This window comes from Chelonoidis abingdonii, chromosome 17, assembly GCF_003597395.2.
Source record: "Chelonoidis abingdonii isolate Lonesome George chromosome 17, CheloAbing_2.0, whole genome shotgun sequence".
NCBI lineage: Eukaryota > Metazoa > Chordata > Testudines > Testudinidae > Chelonoidis > Chelonoidis abingdonii.
Genome location: NC_133785.1, coordinates 2,001,889 through 2,026,303, shown reverse-complemented (window position 1 = coordinate 2,026,303; position 24,415 = coordinate 2,001,889). Strand labels below are relative to the sequence as shown.

The 24,415-nt window shown below is 39.3% G+C and overlaps 1 protein-coding gene across 9 annotated transcripts in view; it reads right to left on the bottom strand.

Annotated features, from left to right (window-relative positions):
* Positions 1 to 16,871, bottom strand: part of ATG7 (autophagy related 7) — a 300,945-nt gene extending 284,074 nt beyond the window's left edge. For 5 of the 9 annotated variants that reach the window (XR_012657136.1, XR_012657135.1, XR_012657139.1 and 2 more), the window contains exons 1-6: positions 12,088 to 12,174; positions 11,362 to 11,557; positions 10,984 to 11,038; positions 8,895 to 9,012; positions 5,627 to 5,704; positions 1,247 to 1,363 (exon numbers count right to left, since the gene is read on the bottom strand). Coding sequence is in view for 3 of the 9 variants with exons in the window: in XM_032773131.1 (XP_032629022.1) it covers positions 1,247 to 1,363; positions 5,627 to 5,704; positions 8,895 to 9,012; positions 10,984 to 11,038; positions 11,362 to 11,539 (546 nt within the window). In the remaining 6 variants the exon portion in view is untranslated. Of the gene's footprint in view, positions 1 to 1,246; positions 1,364 to 5,626; positions 5,705 to 8,894; positions 9,013 to 10,983; positions 11,039 to 11,361; positions 11,558 to 12,087; positions 12,189 to 12,324; positions 12,349 to 16,800 lie in introns of those variants that run through there. The other 4 variants (XR_012657137.1, XR_012657138.1, XM_032773136.2 and 1 more) reach the window with 4 other exon arrangements.
* Positions 16,872 to 24,415: the final 7,544 nt, after the last annotated feature.

The window sequence follows — 24,415 nt, the reverse complement described above, 5'->3', positions numbered from 1 at the left end:
TCTAACCAAGAAGCCGGAAGCTGTTGCCAAACAGTCACCCTATTTTCTAAACTGTTTTCCTCAGGATTTTCCTCTACATATCTACACTTTCTGATACAGTCCAAGAGCTTTTTCTTTGCTACCTCCTCCTTTTCTAAAGTCTGACCTCTAGTTCATCAGTCAAATGTTTCTGCTGATGACAGAATCTTGCTATCACACCAGCCTTCTTTTCTGTCAGATAAAGTATCAGCCAGAATACCCTCAACCTTCTTCTTCTTTCCAGGCCAGCCATGATGTTCTCTAGATCCAAAAGTTCTTAATATATATTATTTGTATTGCAGTAGTACCCAGAAATGCCCCATTGTGCTAGGTAGCGTGCAAATACAAGAAACATTTACTGCCCTGAAGAGTTAATACTTTGAATAAACAAGAGACACAAAAGGGTGAGAGAGCGGGATAAATTTCTCCCAAGGCTGACTAAGCCCCTCCCCAGGCTCAATATTCCCACCAGGCTAACAACTAGAGCTAGTTGGGAATTTTTTGATGAAACATTTTTTCATTGGAAAATGTTAAATCTGTATAAACCAAAACCACTGTGGAAAAACATCGGTTTTAATGAACTATTAAAAAAAAATTTGATTTTTCTTAAATTGCCATTTTGACATTTTCAAAACCATTTTTTGATTCTGAACAACTTCTTGTTTAGAATTTTATATTAATTTGCAGTAAAAAAGTACAAAAACATTTAAAAATGGTCAAAATTGAAACAAAATACTTCAAAATCATCAACATGTTTCAACTGACTTGATCTAATAAATTTTTGTATTTGTAGCTTGTGAAAAATTTGACTTTTTCCCCCCCCTAGTAGGGGGTGGGGAACTTTTTCAGAATCTCAAAAATTCTCATAAGATGGGAAAACTATTTCCTGATCAGCTCTATTAACAACCTACTCTCCCAGACCACGCTGCCTCTGAAATGCTTAAAAATCTTTTGTACATTGAATATTCTGCCCAAAGATGCTACCATGAATCCAGTAATGATTTATACTCAACCTCTTCGGCTAACTGGATTGTTGCAAAAGAGGCAATAAAACATCAAAATGAGAATTTTATAAAGTTAAAATGAAATAAAAAGTATAAAATCAGTAACTCAAATAAACTAGCTACACTAGTCAAAACTCAGCAAGTTCAAGGACAAAATATGCAATTTTACAGGCAACAAGAAAGAATGATCTGTACTAAAGATTTGACAGTTGGTGTTTGAGTACCTGGGTTGGAGAGAACCTTTCACCTAGGCAGACTGCCTGCTGAACAATAGGTATGCCATCAGAGAAGCAGAGAGCAGGGTAGCAAAACCAGTAATAGAAGCGATACTTTTTTAAATCCTAGAGGAAAAAAAATATATATGCACATGTTAGAAGACAAATAATTACTAACCCAACTAGCCACTTAAAAGCTGAGTGATTATAGTACTTCCAATTACAGCTATGGCCATGATCCTGCAAACACTTAAGCAGGTATTTAACTTTGCTCATGTGAGCAGTCCCATTGGAGTAAACTTAAGAACGTGTGTAAGTATTTTGCAGACTAGGAGACCATGAGAGCTGTGTCAAAGAATTACACAATAGGAAACTGAGTTAATTCCATTTTTTATTATTAAATATATTTTTTTTAATTTCTTGGCAAATATAGCAATGCAGCCTCAGACCCCAAGGGGCCTTCTGGAATTTTGCAATAAGGCCTGAGACGCACACCACACAGGGTGGGCCAGCAGTCCCAACCCCGCCATGGCAGCCTGGACACCACCGTGCCAAGCAGTCAAGAACCTGGACCTTGCCACTCAGGTCAGCCTTTAGCACACAGCTGAGCTGGGCCACAACAGTGTGCTAACTGGGCCAGATGCAGCCCATGGGCCACTGGTTGAGAGCCACTGCATCAGAGGTTCCCAATCTGTGTTCCATGGACTGCTGCAAGTTTGTGAAGCAGTTTCTGGTGATCTATGGATAGATGGTTGGTCACATGAGGCTGTCTCTCTCTCTTTTTTTCTAGTTACTAAATTGCATTAAAATACAGCCAGACATATAAGAAATAACATCCTAAGATTACTTTTCAATGTAAACAATTGCTACAATTGCCAGACATATGTAGTGTAAGGATTTCCATACAATCAAGAATGGAAGGAGAGGTTGTATCCAAGAGAGACACCATAAAATATTTTAGAATCCCTGCACTAGACATAACTTACTGCACTTCTACTTTTAAACCAATTTTATTGGACAGCACCATAATGCAGTTAAACTATAAAGCTGCACAAATCAGTTTTACGTATTCTTATAGGTCACCAACTGTCTTTTATGGTGATGTACTCATCTGTTGCTTCTATTTTTGAACAAAGCTAGAGTTTAAAATAACTATATGTATGATAATGTGGTATAATTTTTTTTTGTTATTTAAACAGACCAGATGGATGAAAGCTTTTAAAATGGTCACCACAAATGTGTGACCAATGTGGAGAACAGCCCAGTGAGAAATCACCCTAGATTTACCTCTTAACTTTTCTCTCTCCTTCATATTAATCCCATCAACTGGGGTCCACTCAACAAGCCTTGCCCCACCAAAGTGCGCTGTTCAGTGCCATATACTTTATCACACCACATGCTTACATGTCTTCCTTCATGATATCCCACTACTTTTTCTTGGATTGGCTTCTCTGTCTTTTTCCTTCCATCTTGATCTGTTGGTCTCTCTTACCGACATAGTTGCCAGGACTGCGCTTTACATAACCAAAACATCTGAGTCTGCATGCCTTCATTTTTTATCCCTATGGCTGTCAGAAGTGACAACTCTGTACAAACAGTTGTCATGAATAAACATGGTGAACTTTTCTTTATTTAAATATTCCCTTATAGCACAGACAGGCATTAAGTGAAAGCAAGCACCATTTATGAGATCATTATCTCTGCAGTGTTTTAATTTGACCTGATCTTTAAACGATCAAATATTAAAAAGGTCATGGTTTTCTGTAATCTATTCAGTGGCATCTACAGTAAAATAAGAGATTATTATATATTGATACAGAGATACCCCCACACAGATCCATTCTCTCTCACACACATACATATAAAAAGTATATGGAACCTTGATTAAACACACAAATTCAGCTTTTATATTGGGAATTTGTAATCTTTTCATGAGAAGGAACAGTTTAATACATGAACGTCTCATCACATTTAATTGATGTCAGTATTTTGAATATTTTTTTCATATGAGGAAAGGTTCTAACATAAAATAATCTCTTTTTGAACTATGCCAAATATATGGAAGATAAAAGTATCAGACTTAAAAATTAAACATTACAACACTTCTATTTTTAAGCTATAGTGAAGAAAGTTCCTTGAAGACCAATGAAACACAGGCAATCAGATATGTATGTACTTGTAATTTGAGAAACACACCTACAAATTTTTAATAGTTATAAAATAAAGGAAACTATGGCCCTAATCTTGCAAAAACATGCACAAAGATCTAACTTCAGTAGGACTATATCTGTCATTTAAATTCAGTGCATATGTATATGATTTCAGGAGTGGTGTATTTGCACATGCTTAGTTAGTTACATGAGAGAAAGCAGATAAAAGGCAAGGAGAAGGTGCAGCAAGCAGTAAACTTAACCCTGACATATAGGGCTAACTGGAACTGTTAGAAATACTTGGTGGAGACTTTCACAGCAGACTAGAGGATTTAGGAACACAGCTCCCACTAACCTGAATGGGAGTTGCATGGCTAAGACTTAGTTAGCTTTGAAAACATCAACCTACATTTATAATTACAACCATTTTTTCTCATTTTCTTCTACCTCAGAAGACAAACATTTGTACTCAACTTAGTGAAGGAGGCTTAGTTTAGTCATCTAAACACTGCAACACATAGGATACTTACAATGAAACATTCAATTTCCATCAGATCAACTCACCCTTCAAAGGTAGGTAAATGGAGTACCATGAAACTTACTTTGTGTAAATTCTGGTCCAGTTTGCAAAAAGGTTCTGTCTGCTTTGAATGGACAACAAGAATGATTTCCCGTTTATTGATTTAGGTGTAGAGTTTTGGCCTGCTGCTCTTAATCAACATTTTCCATTACTGTGCAGTGTACTGTGTATCAAACAGCTGCTTTTGACCCCAGCAGTGGCTACATTTCAGTTCTGCACTGTGGTGTCACAAAAGTTACACCATAGTTAAGGTTGTGCCAGAATTTTAAATTTGGCAGCAACGACAACGTTATTTAAAAATTGTGTGTTTTGAATTGTAGAATTAATTTGAAATGCTTAGTGTAGCTGGTAAATTAACGTTTTGTGGTACTCTGAAAGTAAGAGTGGTGAGAGGAGAGAAGGGAAAAATCATCCAGAGTTTAGTTAAATCTATTCCAAAAACCACCATGGTATAAAAAAAAATTCTGGACTGCCCTACCTTTTTTCCCAAAAGCCTTTTAAATATAAAATCAAGTAGTCTAAGGTGTAGTGTGTGTAATTCTTTAGTATGTGTTGTCCAGGCCAGTTTGTTAAAACTTTTAACTTGTTGGACCTGAACAATGTTGAATCAGAAGATCTTTCTAAATTAATGGACTGTGGGACAGTCATACATGTCCAACTGTTGATGCAAGAGAGTAGGAGATGGCCATTAAGGTTTTACAAGTGCATGTTGGATGAAGTTAGGGTGGGTATTGCTTTTCATTATTTGTTGGAGTATTATGTATTTTTGCAGTATTGCAGGCTACGGTGGGAGCTTGGGGTGTTCTAATGAAACCTTCACTGTTTGTGCTTGTAGGTGGGTTGTGAATCACTTTGGATTGAAAGGCAAAATAAGAATATAAACTGTTGTTAGGCACTATTCAACTAAATGCATAGGCACCAACTCCACAGGTGCTCTGGGGCTGGAGCACCCATGGGGAAAAAATGGTGGGTGCTGAGCACCCACTGGTAGTCCCATCAGCTCCCCCACCACCACCTCCCCCAGCGGCTCCTGCCCATCAGAGAGGCCTGCAGAACAGTGCCTTCCCCTCCCTCCCCACACACCCCTCTCGCCGCTAACAGCTGTTTCACGGCACGCAGAAGGCATGGGGAGAAGAGAGGATGCGGTACACTCAGGGGAGGGGGTGGAACAGGAGCATAAAGAGGCAGGGTGGGAGTGGGACCTTGGGGGAAGAGCTGGAGTGGGGGCAGGTCCTGGGTCAGAGCTGGGAGTCGAGCACCCCCCAGAAGTTTGGAAAGTTGGCGCCTGTGACTGAATGAGCTATACTGTGATAGGAGTGTTTGTACCCCTATGATGAAAGAGTTGAGCAATATTCTTTTAGCACTTATTCTCACCTTCCCATTTCTTCAGCAAATGTATTGCTCAGGGAATAAGTGAATCAAGCCTGCAGGTTCTTTGATCAGTCTTGACTTTTACTGTCCTCACTTGACCTAAGAGTCTAGTTGCCATTATTTATTTTTATATATGGAATCCAAGAACCTTTATATTTCTAGAGAAGCACATGCATGTACGAAATGCAGTCTGGTAACTACAGTAGTTATATTACTATTTTTCACTGACGTGTTTCATCATTATTTTTGTTTCACTATTCAGAGTATGGAATAAAATGCATTACTTACTGCAAAAGTGAGAAGCAGGAATTTGTTCAAGAGCATGGGGTTTTCAAGGGCAGTCCCCGATTTTATTGTCTCCCATATCTGTCAGTGGACAAAATATATAAATAAATAAAATAAATCAAATTTTAAAAAGCATATGGAGAGGTTCATTCATCTTTCCTTCTTCCATATATGTTAAAAGCTCAAACTAATCATAGACAAGACATGTAGGGCTAGAAGGGATTTCAAGAGGTCATCTACTCCATCTCCTTGTGTCAAGGCAGGATTAAGTAATATTCTCAGTAATTCAGGTATGATTTTGCCCTACTTAATTCAGCCCATGCTCTAATACCTGCTTATGGGTGAGCATTTATTTCAACAAAGCTTTGGTTTGTCCTGGGGTCTTGGGAATTACAAAAATGACAGTTCTACTATTATAGGCTTTACATTTCAATTTCATTCTGCCAGGTAAGGATCAGAAGCACAGAGCTCGTCCAGAACTACATCTCCCATATGACAGACACAATCTATACTAGCAGACATCTAGGCTTAAATTTTGAAGGTTTTACAAAGTTACACATAAAAATGATAATTAATATGTTTTTTCCTACAGCAACAGCCCCTCACATGGATGAACCATAACCAATACAGCAGCACTGGACTGATTTGTCCTTCTAGATCTCTCATCCTTGCGATATGTAGGGTACTGAAACTGACAAAAATCCCAACGGCAGGATCACAAGTATGAAAAAGTCTAGAAGTGCAGACAGGTGGCATGCTGTGCACAGTTAGAAACAAATCCAAATGTAGCCAATTAGTTCATTTTTGCGTTCATTTATTGTATATTGTGTGATGTTATGATTAACTCATATAAGATGTCTATATACAATCATGGTATGCCAAATAGATTTAAATTGTAGGTTCATATGAGACTGAGAAGTATTTAGTAGTGAAAAGTATGCATTAGGTTTCTAAGTAAAGCAGAACTGAAACGAAAGGCCTACATGCTGAGCCCTGTAAGATGTCACCATAGCAATACTAGGCCATAAGCTTAAGAATGCTTGACATAAGTGACCAAAGAGTGACCCTATGCCACAAGATCACAAGAAAGATGTGTCAACAGGTGATGTTGACAAAAAATTGACCTTGATGTACTGTTCAAAATCAAGAGATACCTTACTGTAACATTTTTCCAACAAGTGTCCTGATCACAGGGTATAGGTGCACAGAATCTAAGAAGAATAAAAGGAACTAAAACCTATGAAAAATGGGGCACTCCAATATTCTTGGGGGCACAATACAGATAAGGGAAAAGAGGGTTCACACCTGAAAACACATGCACAGAGTGTTAGATATAGTCAGATTCACATGATAAAAGAGGGCTCCCTCATTCAATAAAATGAGTTACCTGCGTGAAAACTCCAGCAGGAAACATTCCTACATTGATTATCAATTGGTGAGGAATCCATCAGACTCTAAAATTATCTTCGAGTATGTGAGTATGACTATATTTGTTACTTGTGCATGATTGTTTGTAAGATTATATATGCCTGGATAATCATAACTTTACTTGTGACTTTAATAAAACATATAAGACAGAACAGACGTTTTACTTGTGACTGTATGTGTTATTTCCTTGGTCTTCACGTGTTCCTAGAAGCTCTGAATCAGAAACAAGAAGCAGAGGTGACTTTCATTCTGTTGAGCTTGAAACTTTAGCGACTAGAGCCAAATCCACAGAGATATAATACATTACTAAATTCACTTTAAATAAAATAGAAGGCTACAACAGTCTGCTGAATATGGTGTTTGTGGGACAAAGAGTTGCAATTATAAACAGTATTGCAGCCCTTGTTTGGAGGCTGACAGGATTTTCAGTATCAAGGGGTCACTAAGAAAAATCTACTGTGGCTTTCTATATTAGCAAACATTGAACCTCCAGTTATCCATTGAGATATAGCCATAGAACAAAAACTTAAACCTGCCAAAGGCTCCCCCGAACTTCCTATCCATCAGGTTACGGTTAACATACCCAACCATGCCTGAAATTGCAAAAACCACTATGGACCACACGTGATCACCTCATGTCTCTGAATCCAGGAGGAAAAAGCAAAGAAGTGGAGGTAGAGGAAAGGAGGCTGCAGTCAGCCCTTCAAGAGTTCCTCTTGGGTAATTTGCACATTATTATTGACCCAACTAGCAACCTTCCCAGTTTCGACCTGCCACACAGACTTTGGACCACACTGAAACGCATCCGAACAAACCATGGAAAATGAGGCTACCTGATGCACAAGTGGAAAATCAAAGACTCCCCTTTGTGCGACTGCAGTGAGAACATCCAAACCATCAAACACATCATAATGGAGTCCCTCAAATATGGATTCAGAGGTGAACTGAATGATATCCACAAGTCATAGAGGAGGCCCTGAAATGGTTTATGGACCTACAACTATAGCATCTTCCTCTGCAGATGTCATATGCACGTACGAGAGAGAGACACACACACAAAGAAAAAGTCTAGGATAGGTTACATTTTTTGACTTCTCTACTTCTCTTTAAGAGGCATCATCAAGATTACTGCATCATAATCATCACATAGTAAAGGAGCAGTAGGTCACAACAAGAGGGAAAATAATTAATGACTTCAAAAGAGAAGATGGGTGAAAACTCTATTATTCTGACCTAAGGCAATCTAATTACGGAATCTAGCGATGAGCATAATAAGTACATTCAAACAAAAAAACTTTTTAAGTAAGTCTCTCTCAGCCACTCACTTTATTTAGTAACTTCTTGTATGAGTTCTCTTCAAAGAGCAGACAACTGTACCTCCTCCCCTACAGTGGAACCAGCTGAAGGTCAGATTGAGTAACCTCTTTGCTGTTGCATCTCCTCAGTCTTCATGCCATTACTTATGCCCCAGAGTGCACTGTGATAATGTGAATCCCCAAAGCAAGCAGAAGGTCATTTCTGGATTTCACAAAAGCAATGCTCCCTGGAATTCAAGTAACTGAGTAAGTCCAAGAGTGCTGCTAAGATTAAATAGATGAGAGGCAGGACTCAGCATGGAGGCTACTGAGCATCATCATCTAACTGCTGCTGTCCAGAGGTGATCAGAAGCAAGCAGAAGATACCAAACTACCTCCTCCAAAAGCAACTGTATCCCAAAGTCGGGGTTAGATGGGTCAGTGGGGGATGATTGAGTCCCAAGCAATGGAGAGACTAACTGCAAAGTATTCACTAGCTTTCCCCAAATCCTGTTTTCTTTGTAAATGTATTTAATTGTTAACCTTACCTCATTTGCTGCTTTTTCCAAAAGTGACTTCTTATCACAGGATTTGAAAGACTCAAAAGTGTTGGTGTTATATAATGTTCCGACAGCAGGACAGCAATGTGCCGGGGTGGCAGCATTCCTAGACAGGAAACAAGGACACTCTTGGAACCACACACTAGCATTTTTTCCAGAACTTTCATTAACAGTAACCAATGGGAACTCTCACATTAAGACCCAATGATGCTGTTTTCCAAGCAGAGTGGTGACTATATACATCACAATGACGCAGAAGGAGACTCAAGGACAGTCCCACTCAGAATGCTTGCAGGTAGTTATAAAAATGTGCTTGTGTTCATGGACAAATCTGACAAGTAACTCAATAATTATTAGGATGATTTGATCAACTGAAGGCTTAGAAATCCAGAGCACACCTCATGACACAGTGACAAATGCCGCTGTGGTATTGGAGACAGGAAAGAGCTGGAAAAGATTTAGTTTTATGCTTCTAACAAAGATTATGAAGATAGCCAGTCTTGTGTGTAGAGTTTCCCCTGCCTCAGTGGCATCCTTCCAACTGTTCAAAAGCGTATGAGAATTCTGTCTTTAAGGAGGTGTTTTTATGTATAACTACTGCTGAGTCATCTAGGTTTTCCCCAAATATTCCATTAAGTGTTTACAGTGTTTAAATTTAATTTAGAAGTTTTTGTGCTGTACTTCAGACCCCTAATAGAAGTGGAGATGCTTTGCCCCTGATTCAGCAAAGCACATGCTTTACTGCTTTATCAAATGGGAATCAGCTTAAGCACCTGCTTAAATGTATTGCTCACTGATGGTCTTCTTAAATAAAATTACTACTTTTATTCATAAAAGCCTGTAAGACATTCCATGCCTACTGCATTTTCCACATCCTTGCAGTTAATCACTTATAGTCTCTAGAAGGTGCAGGGAGGTTCAAACGTCACATCATAAAGTAAATTTTTCATGAGCACTCTGCACTGAAAATCATAGTCTCTTAGGGAATCTCTGAGACAAATACAACTTTTTTAAAAAATCAATTTTTTTCTTTTAAATAAAAAAAAGTGATTCAGTTAAAAGTGGTAAGTTAAAAACAAAGACATCCCAAAGTGAATATAAAACACATTACTAATGTTGAACAGTTAAAGTCAGAAAATCCAAAAGTTTTGTTACTTATAGCAACATTAACTAGACAGTGCTCCTTACAGATATTAATATGTTTTATTCCATTTCTTTACTGGTAGAATATGTAGTTTAGTAAATTAGGCCAAAATACTGCAAATACTTAATATATTTACTTTATTCAATGGATGTGAGTAGTTCAATGAGTTCCACGAGACTACAGTGTTTGCAGGACCAAGGCCTTAATGATTATCAGAAAAGGTACATTATACATATACAGGACATGCAACTTCCACAAAATTTAAAGTCAGTCGAGACCATTTTGATCAAGTAGTCTGAATTCCACGCAGTAATTCCCACAGCGGAATTATTTCTCACTGCATAAGTGAACACTTGGTTGTCATAATATTGCCATAAAAATACTATTAAAATAGCCCTGATATCAAGTTAAATTTAAAAAAATGTTTTCACAATTTTCTTCAGTTCCCGATGTTAAACGGTGTTTTCTGAGATGATTTTCTTAGGTTTCAATGTGACATTTACAATCTCCTGCAGGCAAATAATTCCAGTGGTAGCTCTATCCCTTAAAACTTATGACCAAATAAATTTGTTAGTTTCTAAGGTACCACAAGGACGCCTGGTTGTTTTTGCTGATACAGACTAACATGGCTACCTCTCTGAAACCTATCATCTGTAGTAGATAGATTCTTCTCTTCACTGCCATTATCTAGAAAACTGTTTAAAAGCACAGGAATGCAAAACAGAGTGAAAGGAAAAACTTTTCAAAGTAATTAGGGAGGACAATTATGAAAATCACATTGCGATATCAAAATGTGGATAAAGCCTCATTAAAATTCTGCTAATACTCTTAGAAGATGCACACCAAACATAATCATAAATGATTTCTCACTTAGGTGTAACTATATTGTTATCCAACATTTTTTTAAACTTCAGAATCACATACGATACTTACATATCAAAGGCACTAAACTCCAATGTTAAACGAGCTGGTAGACCAAAAGGATCACCTGAACAAAAACAAAGTTTCTTTTAAATAACAGCAGCAGCAACTATGTCACAATAAAAACAACAGGCCACATATAGTTTCCTGAATCAAGGGTCCAATCCTGTTACCATTGAAATAAATGTGAATAGGATAAGAATCTCTAGTTTTTCATATAGTCACAGATTATATATCCATATACAACTCATGTGATCTTTTTTCTATCCCTTATTATGACTGTGGAATATTTTGTACATGTAGTACAAATTCTTATAACAGAAATATAATTAAACAAAAGATAAGAGGAGAAAATCTAGTATGCCTAATAAAAGTTCAGTTTCTACCTACCGTTATAGTAGTAGCCTTTGATACCTTTTGGAGTCTCATCTAATCTATACTCATTAAGTTTCTTCTGCGTCAGCTCATGCCAGAATCCCGCATCCAAGGCACTGGTGAAGGGAACAAACTGTAGCTTTGGGATTCTAGGTTCCAGGGGATTGTGTGTCTCGCTATCAGCAGTTGCCATTGTTTTATTCAATTAAAGCTGTTAAAAACAGACAGTAGTTCTGTGAGAAAAGTCATTCCTGATAGCTACTTACTGAGCTTATTAGGCTGGCTTTGGCTTTTGGAGGTTTAACAGTGTTTTGTTTTTTAAAGCCTACAGATGCCACTTACAAACAAAATGTCAAAATCTTTAGTATACTAGCCAAGCCCTCTCTCTTTATAAGAAGCGAGAACTTACTTTGCGGAAGAAGGATGTGCGTGTATACACACACACACCCCTTCTGCAAATTAAGTTCTCGCTTCTTCGGGAACATTTTTTTCTTCAACATGCTAATTCCGTGCCAGAGAGAAGCAATGACAAAACTGGTCTAACTAAATCTAATAGACACCAGATTCAAGGGTGGCCAAAGCACACCCCAGAAACCACACGTGGCCCAGAAGCCAGGGCCGGCCTTATGTGGGGGCTGGGCAACCATCCAGGGCACCGTGCACTGAGGTGGGGGCTCGCGCTACAAAGTGTCAGAATAACAGACACCCAACAGACCGACTCCGCCCCCCAGCCCTGATCACCTCAGCCGCGGTCCGCCGCCATCCCCCGCGCCGCCTGCCCCTCCGCCCGCTCCACCTCCGAGTCCGCCAGCTCCTCCCCCAGCGCCCCTCGGCCACCATCCTCCGCTCCGCCTCCCGCCCAGCTCCTCCCCCAACCCCCGTCCGCCCCATCCTCTGCCCCGCCTCCCTCCCAGCTCCTCCCCAGCCTCCTTCCGCCCCCCTCATTCGTTCCGCCCCCATCACCCGCTACGCAGCGACCCCAGACCGGGTCCGCCATCATCCGCCCCCTGCTCCGCCCCCTGGCCGAGCTCCACCTCCGCCTCGCCAGGTCGCCATTTTAGGTAGGGCCGGCCCAACTTACTGAAACTCGCCTTTAGGTGTTCACAGCTTAGCACTCATGCGAGTAGCAGGCTCATTTCTTCCATTTGCGTTTGCTGTTACTATGAGTGAATCTGACAGAGTCAGATGGAGATGGGTCCGACGCAAAGAAAATTCAAGGGATGGGTGCCCGTGCCAGCAAGGAAGGGGGAGGAAGAGCTAAAATCGTCAGGCAAGCAAAGAGCCAGCCTGTAACTCACAACAGTCCTGAGGCACCTGAAGTGCCCTGCTCAACCTCACTTCAAAGATTTCGGCCACCCTGATAATCAGCATAGCTGTGAAGTGTTGCTCGAAAGCCATTTCTGAAACACATTTGATTTGGGTGCGGAATAAACATTCCCCATCTCGGATTAATGTATTTCAGCATTTTGTCTTAAATGAGTGAAATTAATTTAGGAAAACCTCCAAATAGCCAGTCTGGAAAAAAAAAAAAGCTTGGTATCCACCCTTCATTCTTTTGTGAATAAAACAGTCTGTTCTGAAAAATATTTTGCTTATTGCTATAATAGAAGACTTACCAAATTGGACTAACCCAGTACAACCAGGGATGTTTACATTTTAGAAGGTGTTATCCACTTTTATTTGGCACAAAGATAACATTTTGTAAAAATGAACGTTCAAAAAAGCAAAACACTAATGTTTTCAGAATTTTACACTAATCTCCCTGAAAACAATGCTTAATAAGCAAATAAACATCCCCCCAGCGAGTCTGAAACAAAGTTTACAGCACTAAGAACCTCAAAGTGAAGCAATGTTTAGAAGAAAAGAAATGTAGATCTGACTTTATTAACTTTCATATTCCAAGCTGAAGGAAATGCATATTCTCAACTAAGAGCTCAAATAATGACAAGTAAATTTGATTTTTAATGGGCTTTCATTTGCACTCATGGTATTATTTATAGCATAAGTGAAGAAATGTACTTGTAACAATCAATTTTTAAAACTGACATCTCTTTAACCTGCTGTTGGATACCAACCTGCAATCTAATCTAGACCAAAAAATAAAGTACTATGCCACCCCTTGACCCTCCTCTGCCAGTGTCTGTGGTTTTACACTCATACCATCTTATTTTTACATCTTTCCTTTGTTTTAACCCGAAAGCCCCACATCAAGAAGAAGGGAAACTGATGGCAGAATATACAGAGTTAAAAGTGAAAATGATTATACGCTAAACTGTTATCAAATGCACAATGTAAACAAACTGAAAAAAAAATCTTTTATTCCTCTAATCTCTTTCACTTATTGTAATTTTAGGGTATATTTGTAACAAGAGCGTGTAAAATATTTATAGGCAGAAGTGAAATTTTAAAATTGATAGTGTCCTTTTAAATGCTGAAACAAAGTGGGTGTGGTAATACTACCTCACCCACCTTGTCTCTAATATCCTGGGATGAACATGGCTACAACAACATTGCACACAAACTTTAAATGCAGTCAGCTATCCCACACCCCCAGTTCTTTCTAACTACTGTGCAACATTAACTGCCTATGACTAGAGTTGATCAAGAAACAGAATTTTCCTTCTGCTGTAAGGAGTTTTGACATTTCCAAATTAGCTTCCATTACAAAGCGTAATGGAAAGTGAAAGTATCAAATTAAAAATTCCAAGCAGTTTAGAATTGTAAATATTGAAATTAAAAACATAATTTTGTTTTTAAATATTGACTTGAAATAAAAATACTCATTTTCATTTTCCTGATTGGAAAAATCAGAAAATTGTCAAAATCAACACTTTCTGAATGGAAAATGTTTTGTGCGAAAAATTTCAGCTAGCTCTACCTATGAGCAGTTGTCACATTTATATCACCTCCACAGTAGTCACTATTTTCAGATGCATTGTGGGTTTTTCTAAGTCCCTACACCCATCTGGATCCCATCTAAATTGTACTTTTATGACCTAATTTTCTTTCTTCTGCTTTTACAGCATTTCTAGGCGTATCAATTTATTACTATTTTTGTAGTTTTTTCCCATTATAAAGAGGCCCTGAAAAATGCATACAATACTAGAAAATGGTCATCCTACCCTGCTGAAAATAGGAGCCAAAGTCACCTAATTTCTGAAGAATTTAAGCTTTTATTTAAAAAGGTTGCCAGCCCTTAAGGTTATGAAAGATGACATTCCAGACACTCAATGTAAACAGGTATGTTGTCCAGGAAAACCCACCGACTGCTATGCCTACCTTCATGCCTCCAGCTTCCATCCTGGACACACCACACAATCCATCATCTGCAGCCAAGCGCTGGGATACAACCACATTTGCTACAACCCCTCAGACAGAGACCAACACCTACAAGATCTTCACCAAGCATTCTCAAATATGATACCCACATGAGGAAATAAAGAAACAAATCAAAAGAGCCAGAAGTGTACCCAGAAGCCTCCTGCTGTAAGACAAGCCCAAGAAAGAAACCAACAGAACTCCACTGGCCATCACCTACAGTCCTCAGCTAAAACCTTTCCAACACATCATCAGTGATCTACAACCCATCTTGGACAATGATCCCTTGCTTTCACAGGCCTTTGGAGGCAGGCCAGTCCTCACCCACAGACAACCCGCCAACCTTAAGCATACTCACACCAGCAACCATACACCACACCATAGTAACTCTAACTCAGGAACCAATCCATGCGACAAGCCTTGATGCCAACTCTGCCCACATATCTACACCAATGACACCATCACAGGACCTAACCAAATCAGCCACAACATCTCCAGTTCATTCACCTGCACGTTCACCAATGTAATATACGCCAGCAATGCCCTTCTGCTATGTACACTGGCCAAACTGGACAGGGACTAGGTAAAAGGATAAATGGACACAAGTCAGATATCAGAATGGCAATATACAAAAATCTGTAAGAGAATACTTCAACCTCCCTGGCCACACAATAGCAGATTTAAAGGTAGCCATCCTGCAGCAAAAAAACTTCAGGACCAGACTTCAAAGAGAAATTGCTGAGTTTCAGTTCATTTTCAAATTTGACACCATCAGCTCAGGATTAAACAAAAACTGTGAATGGCTAGCCAACTACAAAAGCAGTTTCTCCTCCCTTGGTGTTCACACCTCAACTGCTAGAAGAGGGCCTCATCCTCCCTGATTGAACTAACCTCATTATCTCTAGACTGATTCTTGCCTGCATAGTTATACATGCCTCTGGAAATTTCCACTACATGCATCTGACGAAGTGGGTATTCACCCATGAAAGCTTATGCTCCAATACGTCTTTTAGTCTTTAAGGTACCACAGGACTCTTTGTCGCTTTTTTCATGAACCTTTAAGAATCTGTGTAATAAAGGTAAGTGTTATAAATACTGAGTTTTGGCACATTCTGCAGCTAAGACATCACCTTACATCTGTAGGAACAATAACCACAATATCATTCTTAATTTAAGAGCAGGAAACAATTGAGGAAGAATATTCATGGCTTTGCTGTACCCTAGAACCTGGTCTTCCTACAATTTCAGTTTCTTATGTTTGGTATTTCTCCTAGTGTCTACCACTATTGGCACTAAAATGCAAATATCAAAGATATAACCCATGAAATCATAAAGAACAGCGTGGAATATTTGAATACATAGAGAGGTCTTTTAAGTTGTGTGTTTGATCTTTAACAGTTTAGGTAAATTAAACAAAATCATTGTAATACAAGTTAATGAAACCACAAAATAAAAGGAAAGATATAAAATAGAGATTACTTTTTAAAAAAATGTATTTTACAAATTTCAGAAATTACTTTACAACCATGATAATTGAATTTGCTTTTATTTCAAAATCATCAGCACTCCTAATGCCACAATCATCCTACCACTTTCAAAGCACTTATTCATATCTTTTTGTATCAAAACTTCTTTTCATCAAATTAATACCTCACTATTTTCTAAGTAGTTTTCTGAGCTCTCTTCCATTTAGGTTGTGTACCAACAGTGCAAAAGGCTTATAATCAAAATATCAAATAGAAAAATCTTTAGATCTCCAATTAAATTGAAATAAATATTTTTAATGAAAACATAGCAATAATTTTAAGAGATTAAGGGCAGATTTTTAAAAGTATACAAGCACTTTTGATTTCCATGGGAGTTAGGTACCTAAGTAGTTTTAAAAATCTGGCCCTAAGTTTAAGCAGCACTCTCTTTTTCTTCCAAAAAGGACTCTGATTATACAATATATTCTCACAGGACTATATCATGTCACTTATTTTTCACAAAACTCCCACTGATTTATATGTACAGGTTGATGGTCCTCGACCAATACCATCTCCCTACAAAACTGCAAGGAGATGCACTGTAGTTTTGTTATATCACATCTTTGTTCAGATTGAACAATTTTCTAGTTTGTGTCCCCTATAAACTCACGGGTGCTGACAGCAACAGAAGGCTTCTGTAAGATTCTAAGCTCTTCTCCCCTTCAGTAGCTGGTCTGGAAAGGCAGTTCCTTCTCCAGGAGAACTTCTGAAATCTAACAGAGCTAGATTCAGAAAACCACAGCTACACTTTTCTTTGCGCAATATCTGTCTCATGCAGTCTTTCCGGTCTGTATCATGCACTCAGTTATTCTATTATTTCTAAATACAGCAAAGATGTAACACTAAATCGTATCTTCCTGGAAAATCATGCAATCCCCTGCTGACCCTTTGAGGTCCATTATCAGATTCAGCATCAGACGTGATTTCTGCCAAGACTTCAAACACTATGTTCAGAGTATGTATACAATCTCTCTTTCTCATACACATACATGCACGCACACAGTACTCTTTACAACTGTTCTTCCTTATTTGTTAGTAAGTTTTGAGGGGCATCCTATTTGGTTTTGATATTTTTCTCATTTCAGATTGAGAAAGCTGCATCAGTGTATTTATAGTGCTCCACACTATGTTAACTTTGTGAACACATATTGGACTGCATCATTGCATTTATGTGTTTTTAGCGCCAGCTGGATTTTTCGGTAGCGTAGATGCATCTTATTTAACAGTGTCTCAAATCATGTACTGTTATACAGCAAGGTTTAATATCTATATCTATATATCGATAGCTATATCTTCGTTTTAGACATTCTAATTTTATCAGATTGTGGCTTTTCTATCATACTGTGGAATTATCACTATCAAGACAGTTTTACTTCATTTTGCATGTTGTACTATAGTGTCTATCTGAATACGATTTTTTTTTGGCCTATTCCGTCCTTTGAAAGCCTAGATATTTCTTGGGCACATGGTTACCACACATGTACATTTTGCTAATGTCATATATTTATGTCAAACACTATTACTTGTGATTTGTGAATATTTGTACAGCACATATCAGAACAGAGACATCTAGTGGATGGTGCATACAAGTACCGGGAAACTCTTCTAAAGAAACAATATTAAACAACCTCTGAAATTTCCCAAAAACGTTTATTTTAAGAATATGCCAAATAAAACAACCAGGTATCAAGACTTTTAAAAAATAAATTCAGGTTTAATTCCTTAAGACTCCAGTTCAGCAGGGTACTTGAAGTAAAAAAGCCTATTCCTATGCTTGAAGTTAGGCACACGTTAAGTACCTTGCTGAATCAGTCTAAGAATGGCTCATCTTGTAGATGTTCTACAGTAATAAGCAAATATTAGTTTACTTAGCCTAGTAATAATAATAATACATCTATGCTCTAGTACTTATTCCTGCAGATACGGATGGGTACATTTTAATAGGATAGTGCAAGCAATAACATTGAAAGTAATTAATTTAAGCAACATACAAAGCCTCTGCAAGACATTCCTTTCTACCTTGATTTATGTTATTAACAACCCCTCTTAAAGAAATGCAAATAGTTTGCCTAAAGGGCCTTCAGCGTTAATACTGTGAAAAGTTTTAATAAGTTATAAACCAAATAGAGATGCAAACAAGTTTTCCACAGAAATCTATTGCATACTGAAAAATGGAAAATTTCCTGTTTAAGGCCTTTTCTACATTCATAACATAAGTCAAGTAACTTCCCAACCACTACATACTCTCGAAATAAAGATGTTTGATTACAGCCACCAGATGATCCAAACACTTCTCCAGTTAAACAGGTAGTATTTTGACAATGTGCTGAAATCTTCTGTGTTTACGGGAACACCACTGATAGACAGTACATCTATAAGAAACACTCATCTTAAAAATCAGATTTTGTAAATAAACCAATTTATTTATCTGTTATTAGTAACATCCAATGTTTTTAAGCGTGAAAGAACTTCAAGTTGTCACTTTTTGCATTTCTTTCAACTTGTCACTAAACTCAGCAGTGCCAGTCTCATATTCAAGTTCTCACTGCTGCAAGATTTGGGCCTCTAACCTGGCATGGCTATGTTTGGTTATTTAATTTTTGTTAAAGATATTTTAACAGTGGTAACATTTGTATTGAACCTGGATTTTATAAAAGATTTAGACACCATTTTAATTTGAAAATAAATGTAGTTTGACAGTTTGTGGACTGGCTGTTCCAGAGGTAGCTTTTAAGACCTGCAGGTGGGATCTGAAAGATAGCTATTTCAGGTGATGGGGAAGAATTCCTCCTGGCTTCTCCAGCCTAGACCTAATTCAGAGCAGTGCTTGAAAAGTTTGACACTGACTCTGTATTGCCACCTGCTGTCTTAGAGCTGGCTCAGAGGGGCATGCTGAGACCTAGGGGCCTGGACCTGGGTTCCTCCAACACCTGTTGAGCAAGCAGAATAGCCAGGACAAGGGCAGGTACCAGGGCTGGAGGTAGCTGGACCCCAGGGACCAGGAACCCCCTCCAGGGAAGGGAAGCCAAGGAGAATTGGAATCCCAGAGGACAGGGAGACCTGCAGCTGGATACGGGGCGCACTGCCTGCTGGGGAGGGCTCCCAGGATCCGCTTGCCTGGCTCTCTGTGCTGCCACTCCTGTCCTACCATCCCCACCAAAGGCAAGAAGGCGATCTACTCTCACTCTCTCCCCACTACGGGCTACTCACCAGCTTCACTGCTATTTACTTCTGGCATCACTTCCTGGCACAGTCAAATGATGTCATTACCCCTTGAAGTGCCGCAGGGCAAGCGTTCTCAGCCATGACACTGAAGTAGATCCTGTAACCAACAGAGAGTGTGGTGAACTGATGTGCATATGCATGGGGTTTGCACCGAATGGAGGTGTGGCACTTACTGGGAGCAGTACTGCACTGTCACCCATTATAGGTCTAGGTGTCCTAACAGCCACTGCCAACATTACCCACCTCACACACATTTGCTGCATGGTAATCCTGGCATGTTGTAGAATTCAGCATGTTGTATCATGACATAGCACTGCCCTGGCAGAAATCAGCATATTGTGACATGATAACTGTGATGTTGCACCCCATAATGCTTTATAGAAATATGCTTATGAGTGTAGATATGACATAACTGGAATATGTTTTACGCTAGATATGCCATGTAACATATCTTTGCAAAGGTTATGTTCTACTGAATGTATTCATCCTGTTTGTATGCATGGATCATTTTTATATCTGAAGTTATGAGAGTTGGCTCTGTGCTTGTATTTAAAGTGTTTGCTGTAGGAAGCACATAAAGCAGATTTGGTCAACATTGTGTGAAGGGGTTATTCAAGTAATTGGGAGTAATTAGCTAACAATGGACCTTGATGGACGCCAATCCACATCTGAGCTTTCCTGGGAACCTTCGGGCTAACGTGGGCAATGGCATCAGCCTGTAAAGAACTGAGTCATGCATAGACATGTGACTTACCCATGTGACTACAGAACTCCATCCTATATTTGTGATTCTACACAGGGGAAGAGAGAAGTTTCCACCCACAAGGGAAAAACTATATAAGCCCCTGGAAACCCCTCCATTTTGTCTGAAATACTCTAGTAGCCTGCTGTTCAGAACTTACTTGGTTTTTTATTTGTAATTTCCCCTTCTACTAGTGCCCATTACTGCAATGAAAAGCAAAGAAACAAGCTAGATGAGGTAAAATCTTTTATTGGTCCAACTTCTGTTGGGGGAAGGCATGGGCTTTTGAGCTACACTGAGCTCTTCTTTTGGTCTAGGGAAGAAAGCAGAGTGTCTTTGCCTTTCATAATTTTGAGTATTTAGCTTAGTTTAACATAGGTGTGCACATAGTAAAAAAATTCTGCCCCTTTATGGTCATCATATTCTAACAAAAGGAGTGTTACAAGAGTGTGAGTACAGTACTGTAATTCAGTTATTGGTCAGCCACTCTTCAAAAGATGACTCCATCAGGTGCAAGGCAATGCAATATCAGCCAATCCTTGCTAGTGGTGTTATCATTGTGCCATATGCCAATCACAGAACTTGGGCCTGGAGCAATTCCAAGTTTCTAAGAGTTGGTTTTCAGGCTGAACTAAAAGTTTGGAATGCATGATTTAACACTGATCATAACATTGCTCTACATATCATTAATACCTTCTTAACTGCACCATATTTGCTTCCAACCATGCTTTTAAGTAAGCACATCCTACTTTTACACTTTTGCATAATATTATCTATGTGACCTTTCCAAGTTAATATATTATCAAACACTACTCCTAGGAACATAAATTTTTGAACTATCTGAATTTTCTCACCACAAAGAAATAAGTCAATTCTTTCTAGTTAAAAGCATGTCCTTTGTTTTCACAAGTGAGAATTTAAATCCCCCGTCATTTCCCCACTTAAAAATTATCTGGAGTGCCTGATTTATCTTTTCCATGACTACTTTAAGTTTTTTATGCTTAGCCCATTTAGCACAATCATTTTAAAAAAGGGAAATACCTGTTCCTGTCTGCCTACTTTCCAGGAGGTCATTTATCATAATGGAATATAAAGAAGAGGTGATAATACTCCCTTGCAGAGTTCAATCTGTAAGCTTTTAAGTTTTTGATAAAGCTGTTCTGACTTTGACTTGTATTGTTCTGTCACTTAGAAATCCCTTGTCCAGCAAAACTTTCTCCCTTTTATTCCAATTTTGGGTAGTTTATACAGGGGGCCTTACCTCCATAGTATGTCGTTTTCTTTTTCAACATCCAGGAAGACTATTATCATAAAGTTCTTAGTCCTTATCCTTTTTTGTACCTCCATTTCTAGTCTCGCTATATGGTCAACTGTGCATCTTCCCCTTTTCTGAAGCAATTTCGTACATCAGTCCAAATATAGGGACAATTGGTGGGGCAGTGTCGGGTGAAGTTTAAATTCCACTGATTATGTTGTACCTGTTATAGAGTAAATAGAGGACCTTACACTATAGTAACTACAATCAGCATCCCTCATAAACATTAAATAGCACAACACAATGTTAAAAATAATAGTAATAAGTCTTGTGGCAATCAGCCTGTTTCCTGAATCTAATCCATTACCGGCTTTCCATCTGTAATATCAGCAGAGAATCCTGTGGCACCTTATAGACTAACAGACGTTTTGGACCATGAGCTTTCGTGGGCGAATACCCACTTCGTCAGACGCAGGTAGTGGAAATTTCCGGGGGCAGGTATATATATGCCAGGTATAAATATTATTGGCCCTAAAGCAAAAAGCCAAGCTTTAAGAAGAAATAACGAAGGTTTAGTTTCAAAAAATTCAGGTGGAGGATGACGGCCCCCCCCCTGTTTTTTCCTAGCAGAGTTTTGAGGGTGGTTTGGGAAAACCCAACCGGGGAGGAGGACACCCCTGGGTCCCCCTGGGGGTTAAATTTGGCCAAGGCCCCCCATTCCAACAAGTTCCCTTGGTTGTTTAAAAAGTCCTTGAAGCCTGAATTGCGTTGGTCCCCCAAATTTTGGCGCCAAGACTATTGAACTGAGCCTTTCGCGCCAAAAAGTTTTTCTTTATTCCCCCTCCCTTTTTTTTGGGAAAGTTTCCGGGGGGTCCGGGGGGAAATAAAAGTCTTTTTGGCCCTGCAGGGATGGGCCCACCCCTTAAGGGTTTTCCTCCTTATATTGTTTGGGCCAGGGAGAGTTGAAAAAAAGTGCTTCTTTCCAACAAGGTTTTTTTTCTTTGGGGGGTGTATTGCCCCCCCAAATTTTCCTGAAAATATTGATTTTTTGGTGTCCCATTTATATCCTTGTTCTTTTCCTTCCCGTAAAAAAGGAAAAGGGAAAACCCCCCCTGGGTTGTCCCAAAGTTGGGGCCCCCCGAAATGTTCAATGCAAAAAAAGAGGGGGGCCCCAATTTGGGCTTTTGGGCAAAAAAAAAATAATTGGCGGCGTCAATTAATTTAATACCAATTGGGTTTTGGACCCCCCGTTTGCAAAAAAGGTGGGATGGACCAGTTGGGGAAAATGGGAAATGGGCCTGGGCGATCCTGGGGGTTTTTTTTAACAGGTGTTATCCCCCTGTTTGGAATGGGTGGTCCTGCCTGGTGGTAAGAAATTATATGTTGGGGGGGCAAGAACAAAGGTTTTGGGCAAAAAACGAGGGGTTTTTGGGTGCAATGGAAATTGGTTTCCTGAACGCTTAAAGTTTAACTAAAAAAAAAAATGGTCAGCGGTGTTGGGGCAGTTTTGCCCTGGTTGAAGAAAATTTGTAACGCGTTTTTTTTTTCCAAAAGGTTTTGGGGCAAAAAGGGGTTTTGGTTCCCTGGGGTTGGGGGGCAAGGAAATTTTTGGCCCCTGCCCCCCCCCACCCCCAAAAGACCTGTAAAGTGTGGGGAAAAATTCACACTTTGTTCCCAGGAAATGGGGGGTTTTTTTTTTTTTAAAGAATCCCTGAAATTTGGAATTGTTAAAGAAGGGGTTTTTTTTTTTTAGGCCGGGGGGCCTGTATGTTTTTTGATGGCCCAGTTGGAAAGGTTTCTTGGTTTGGGGGTTTTTTTCCCCCTTTTTTCTTGGGTTTTTTTTGGGTCTTTGCAAAAAAGTAGGAGGCTCTTTGGGTTAAAAAAAAAAACGTCTGCTCTTTGGTTTAAGCTGTTGTTTTCCCCCCTAATTCCCCCTGTGGGGCCGGCGGGTTATTTTTGGTAAAGTTTTGAAGAATTTGCCTTGGGTTGGGGAAAAGATTTGGTAGGTTGTTTTTTTGGGTCACTCTTTCCCCCCTGAAGGGGATTTTTTTTTTTTGAAAAAAGGCAAGTGCCCAGTTTTTTTGGTGTTTATCCTTCAAAGTGGTTGGCTTTGTACCGAACAAATGGGGAAAAAAAAAAATTTGGTTTTGGTTTGAATGTTTTGGCCCCCCCCCCCCCCGGGGGAAAAAAAAAAAAAAGGGGGAAAAAAGCCTTTTGGGAGGGGCCCCAAAAATTGAAAAAAAAGTTAGGCCCCCCAAAAAATAGGCCGGGGGGTTTTCGGGTAAAAAAAAGGTTTTTTTTCGAATAAAAAATAGGGGGGGTGGGGGGGGTTTTTGGGGTTTTTTATTTGTGACCCAATCAAACTTAAAAAATTTTGCACACCTGGTTTTGGGGGGGGTTTTTGGTCCCGCCCTAAGAAAAATGGGAAAAACCTTCCTCCCGTTTGGGGGGTTAAGATTGGCGGTTCCAGGCCCCTAAAAAGGTTTTTTTTGAAATGGGTGGGGGGGGGTTTGGGAAAAAAAAAGGCTTTTTTTTTGTTTTTTTTTTTTGAAATCGTGGGGTTGAAAAAAAATTTTTCTCAAGAGTCCCCCTCCCTTCCCTTCCCCCCCCCCAATGGGGTTTTCCCCAGGAATGAAAAAATGAAAGGAATTTGTCCCCCAAAATCAATTTGTAAAGCGCAGGTTTTAAAAAAAAAGGGGGCCGGCCGAGCGTTTGGGGGGGGGAAAAAAAACCGAAAGAGCTGAAAAGAATAAAAAAGCGTTTTTTTTTTTCCCCAAGGTTTTTCCCCCCCAAGCCCCCATAAAAAAAAAAAAGGTAAATTGGGGCCATAAAAAATATTGCATATGGGGGTGGGCCCGCCCCCAATGCCCCGGGGGGGGGTTTTTGGGGGCCCCCCCGCAAGTAGCAGTGGGGGGGGGCCAACTTGAAAAATTTCTGAAAAAGATTAAATATATTGGTCCCCATCAAAAATTTGAAATCAGTTTGTGGTGGGGTGGAGTTAAT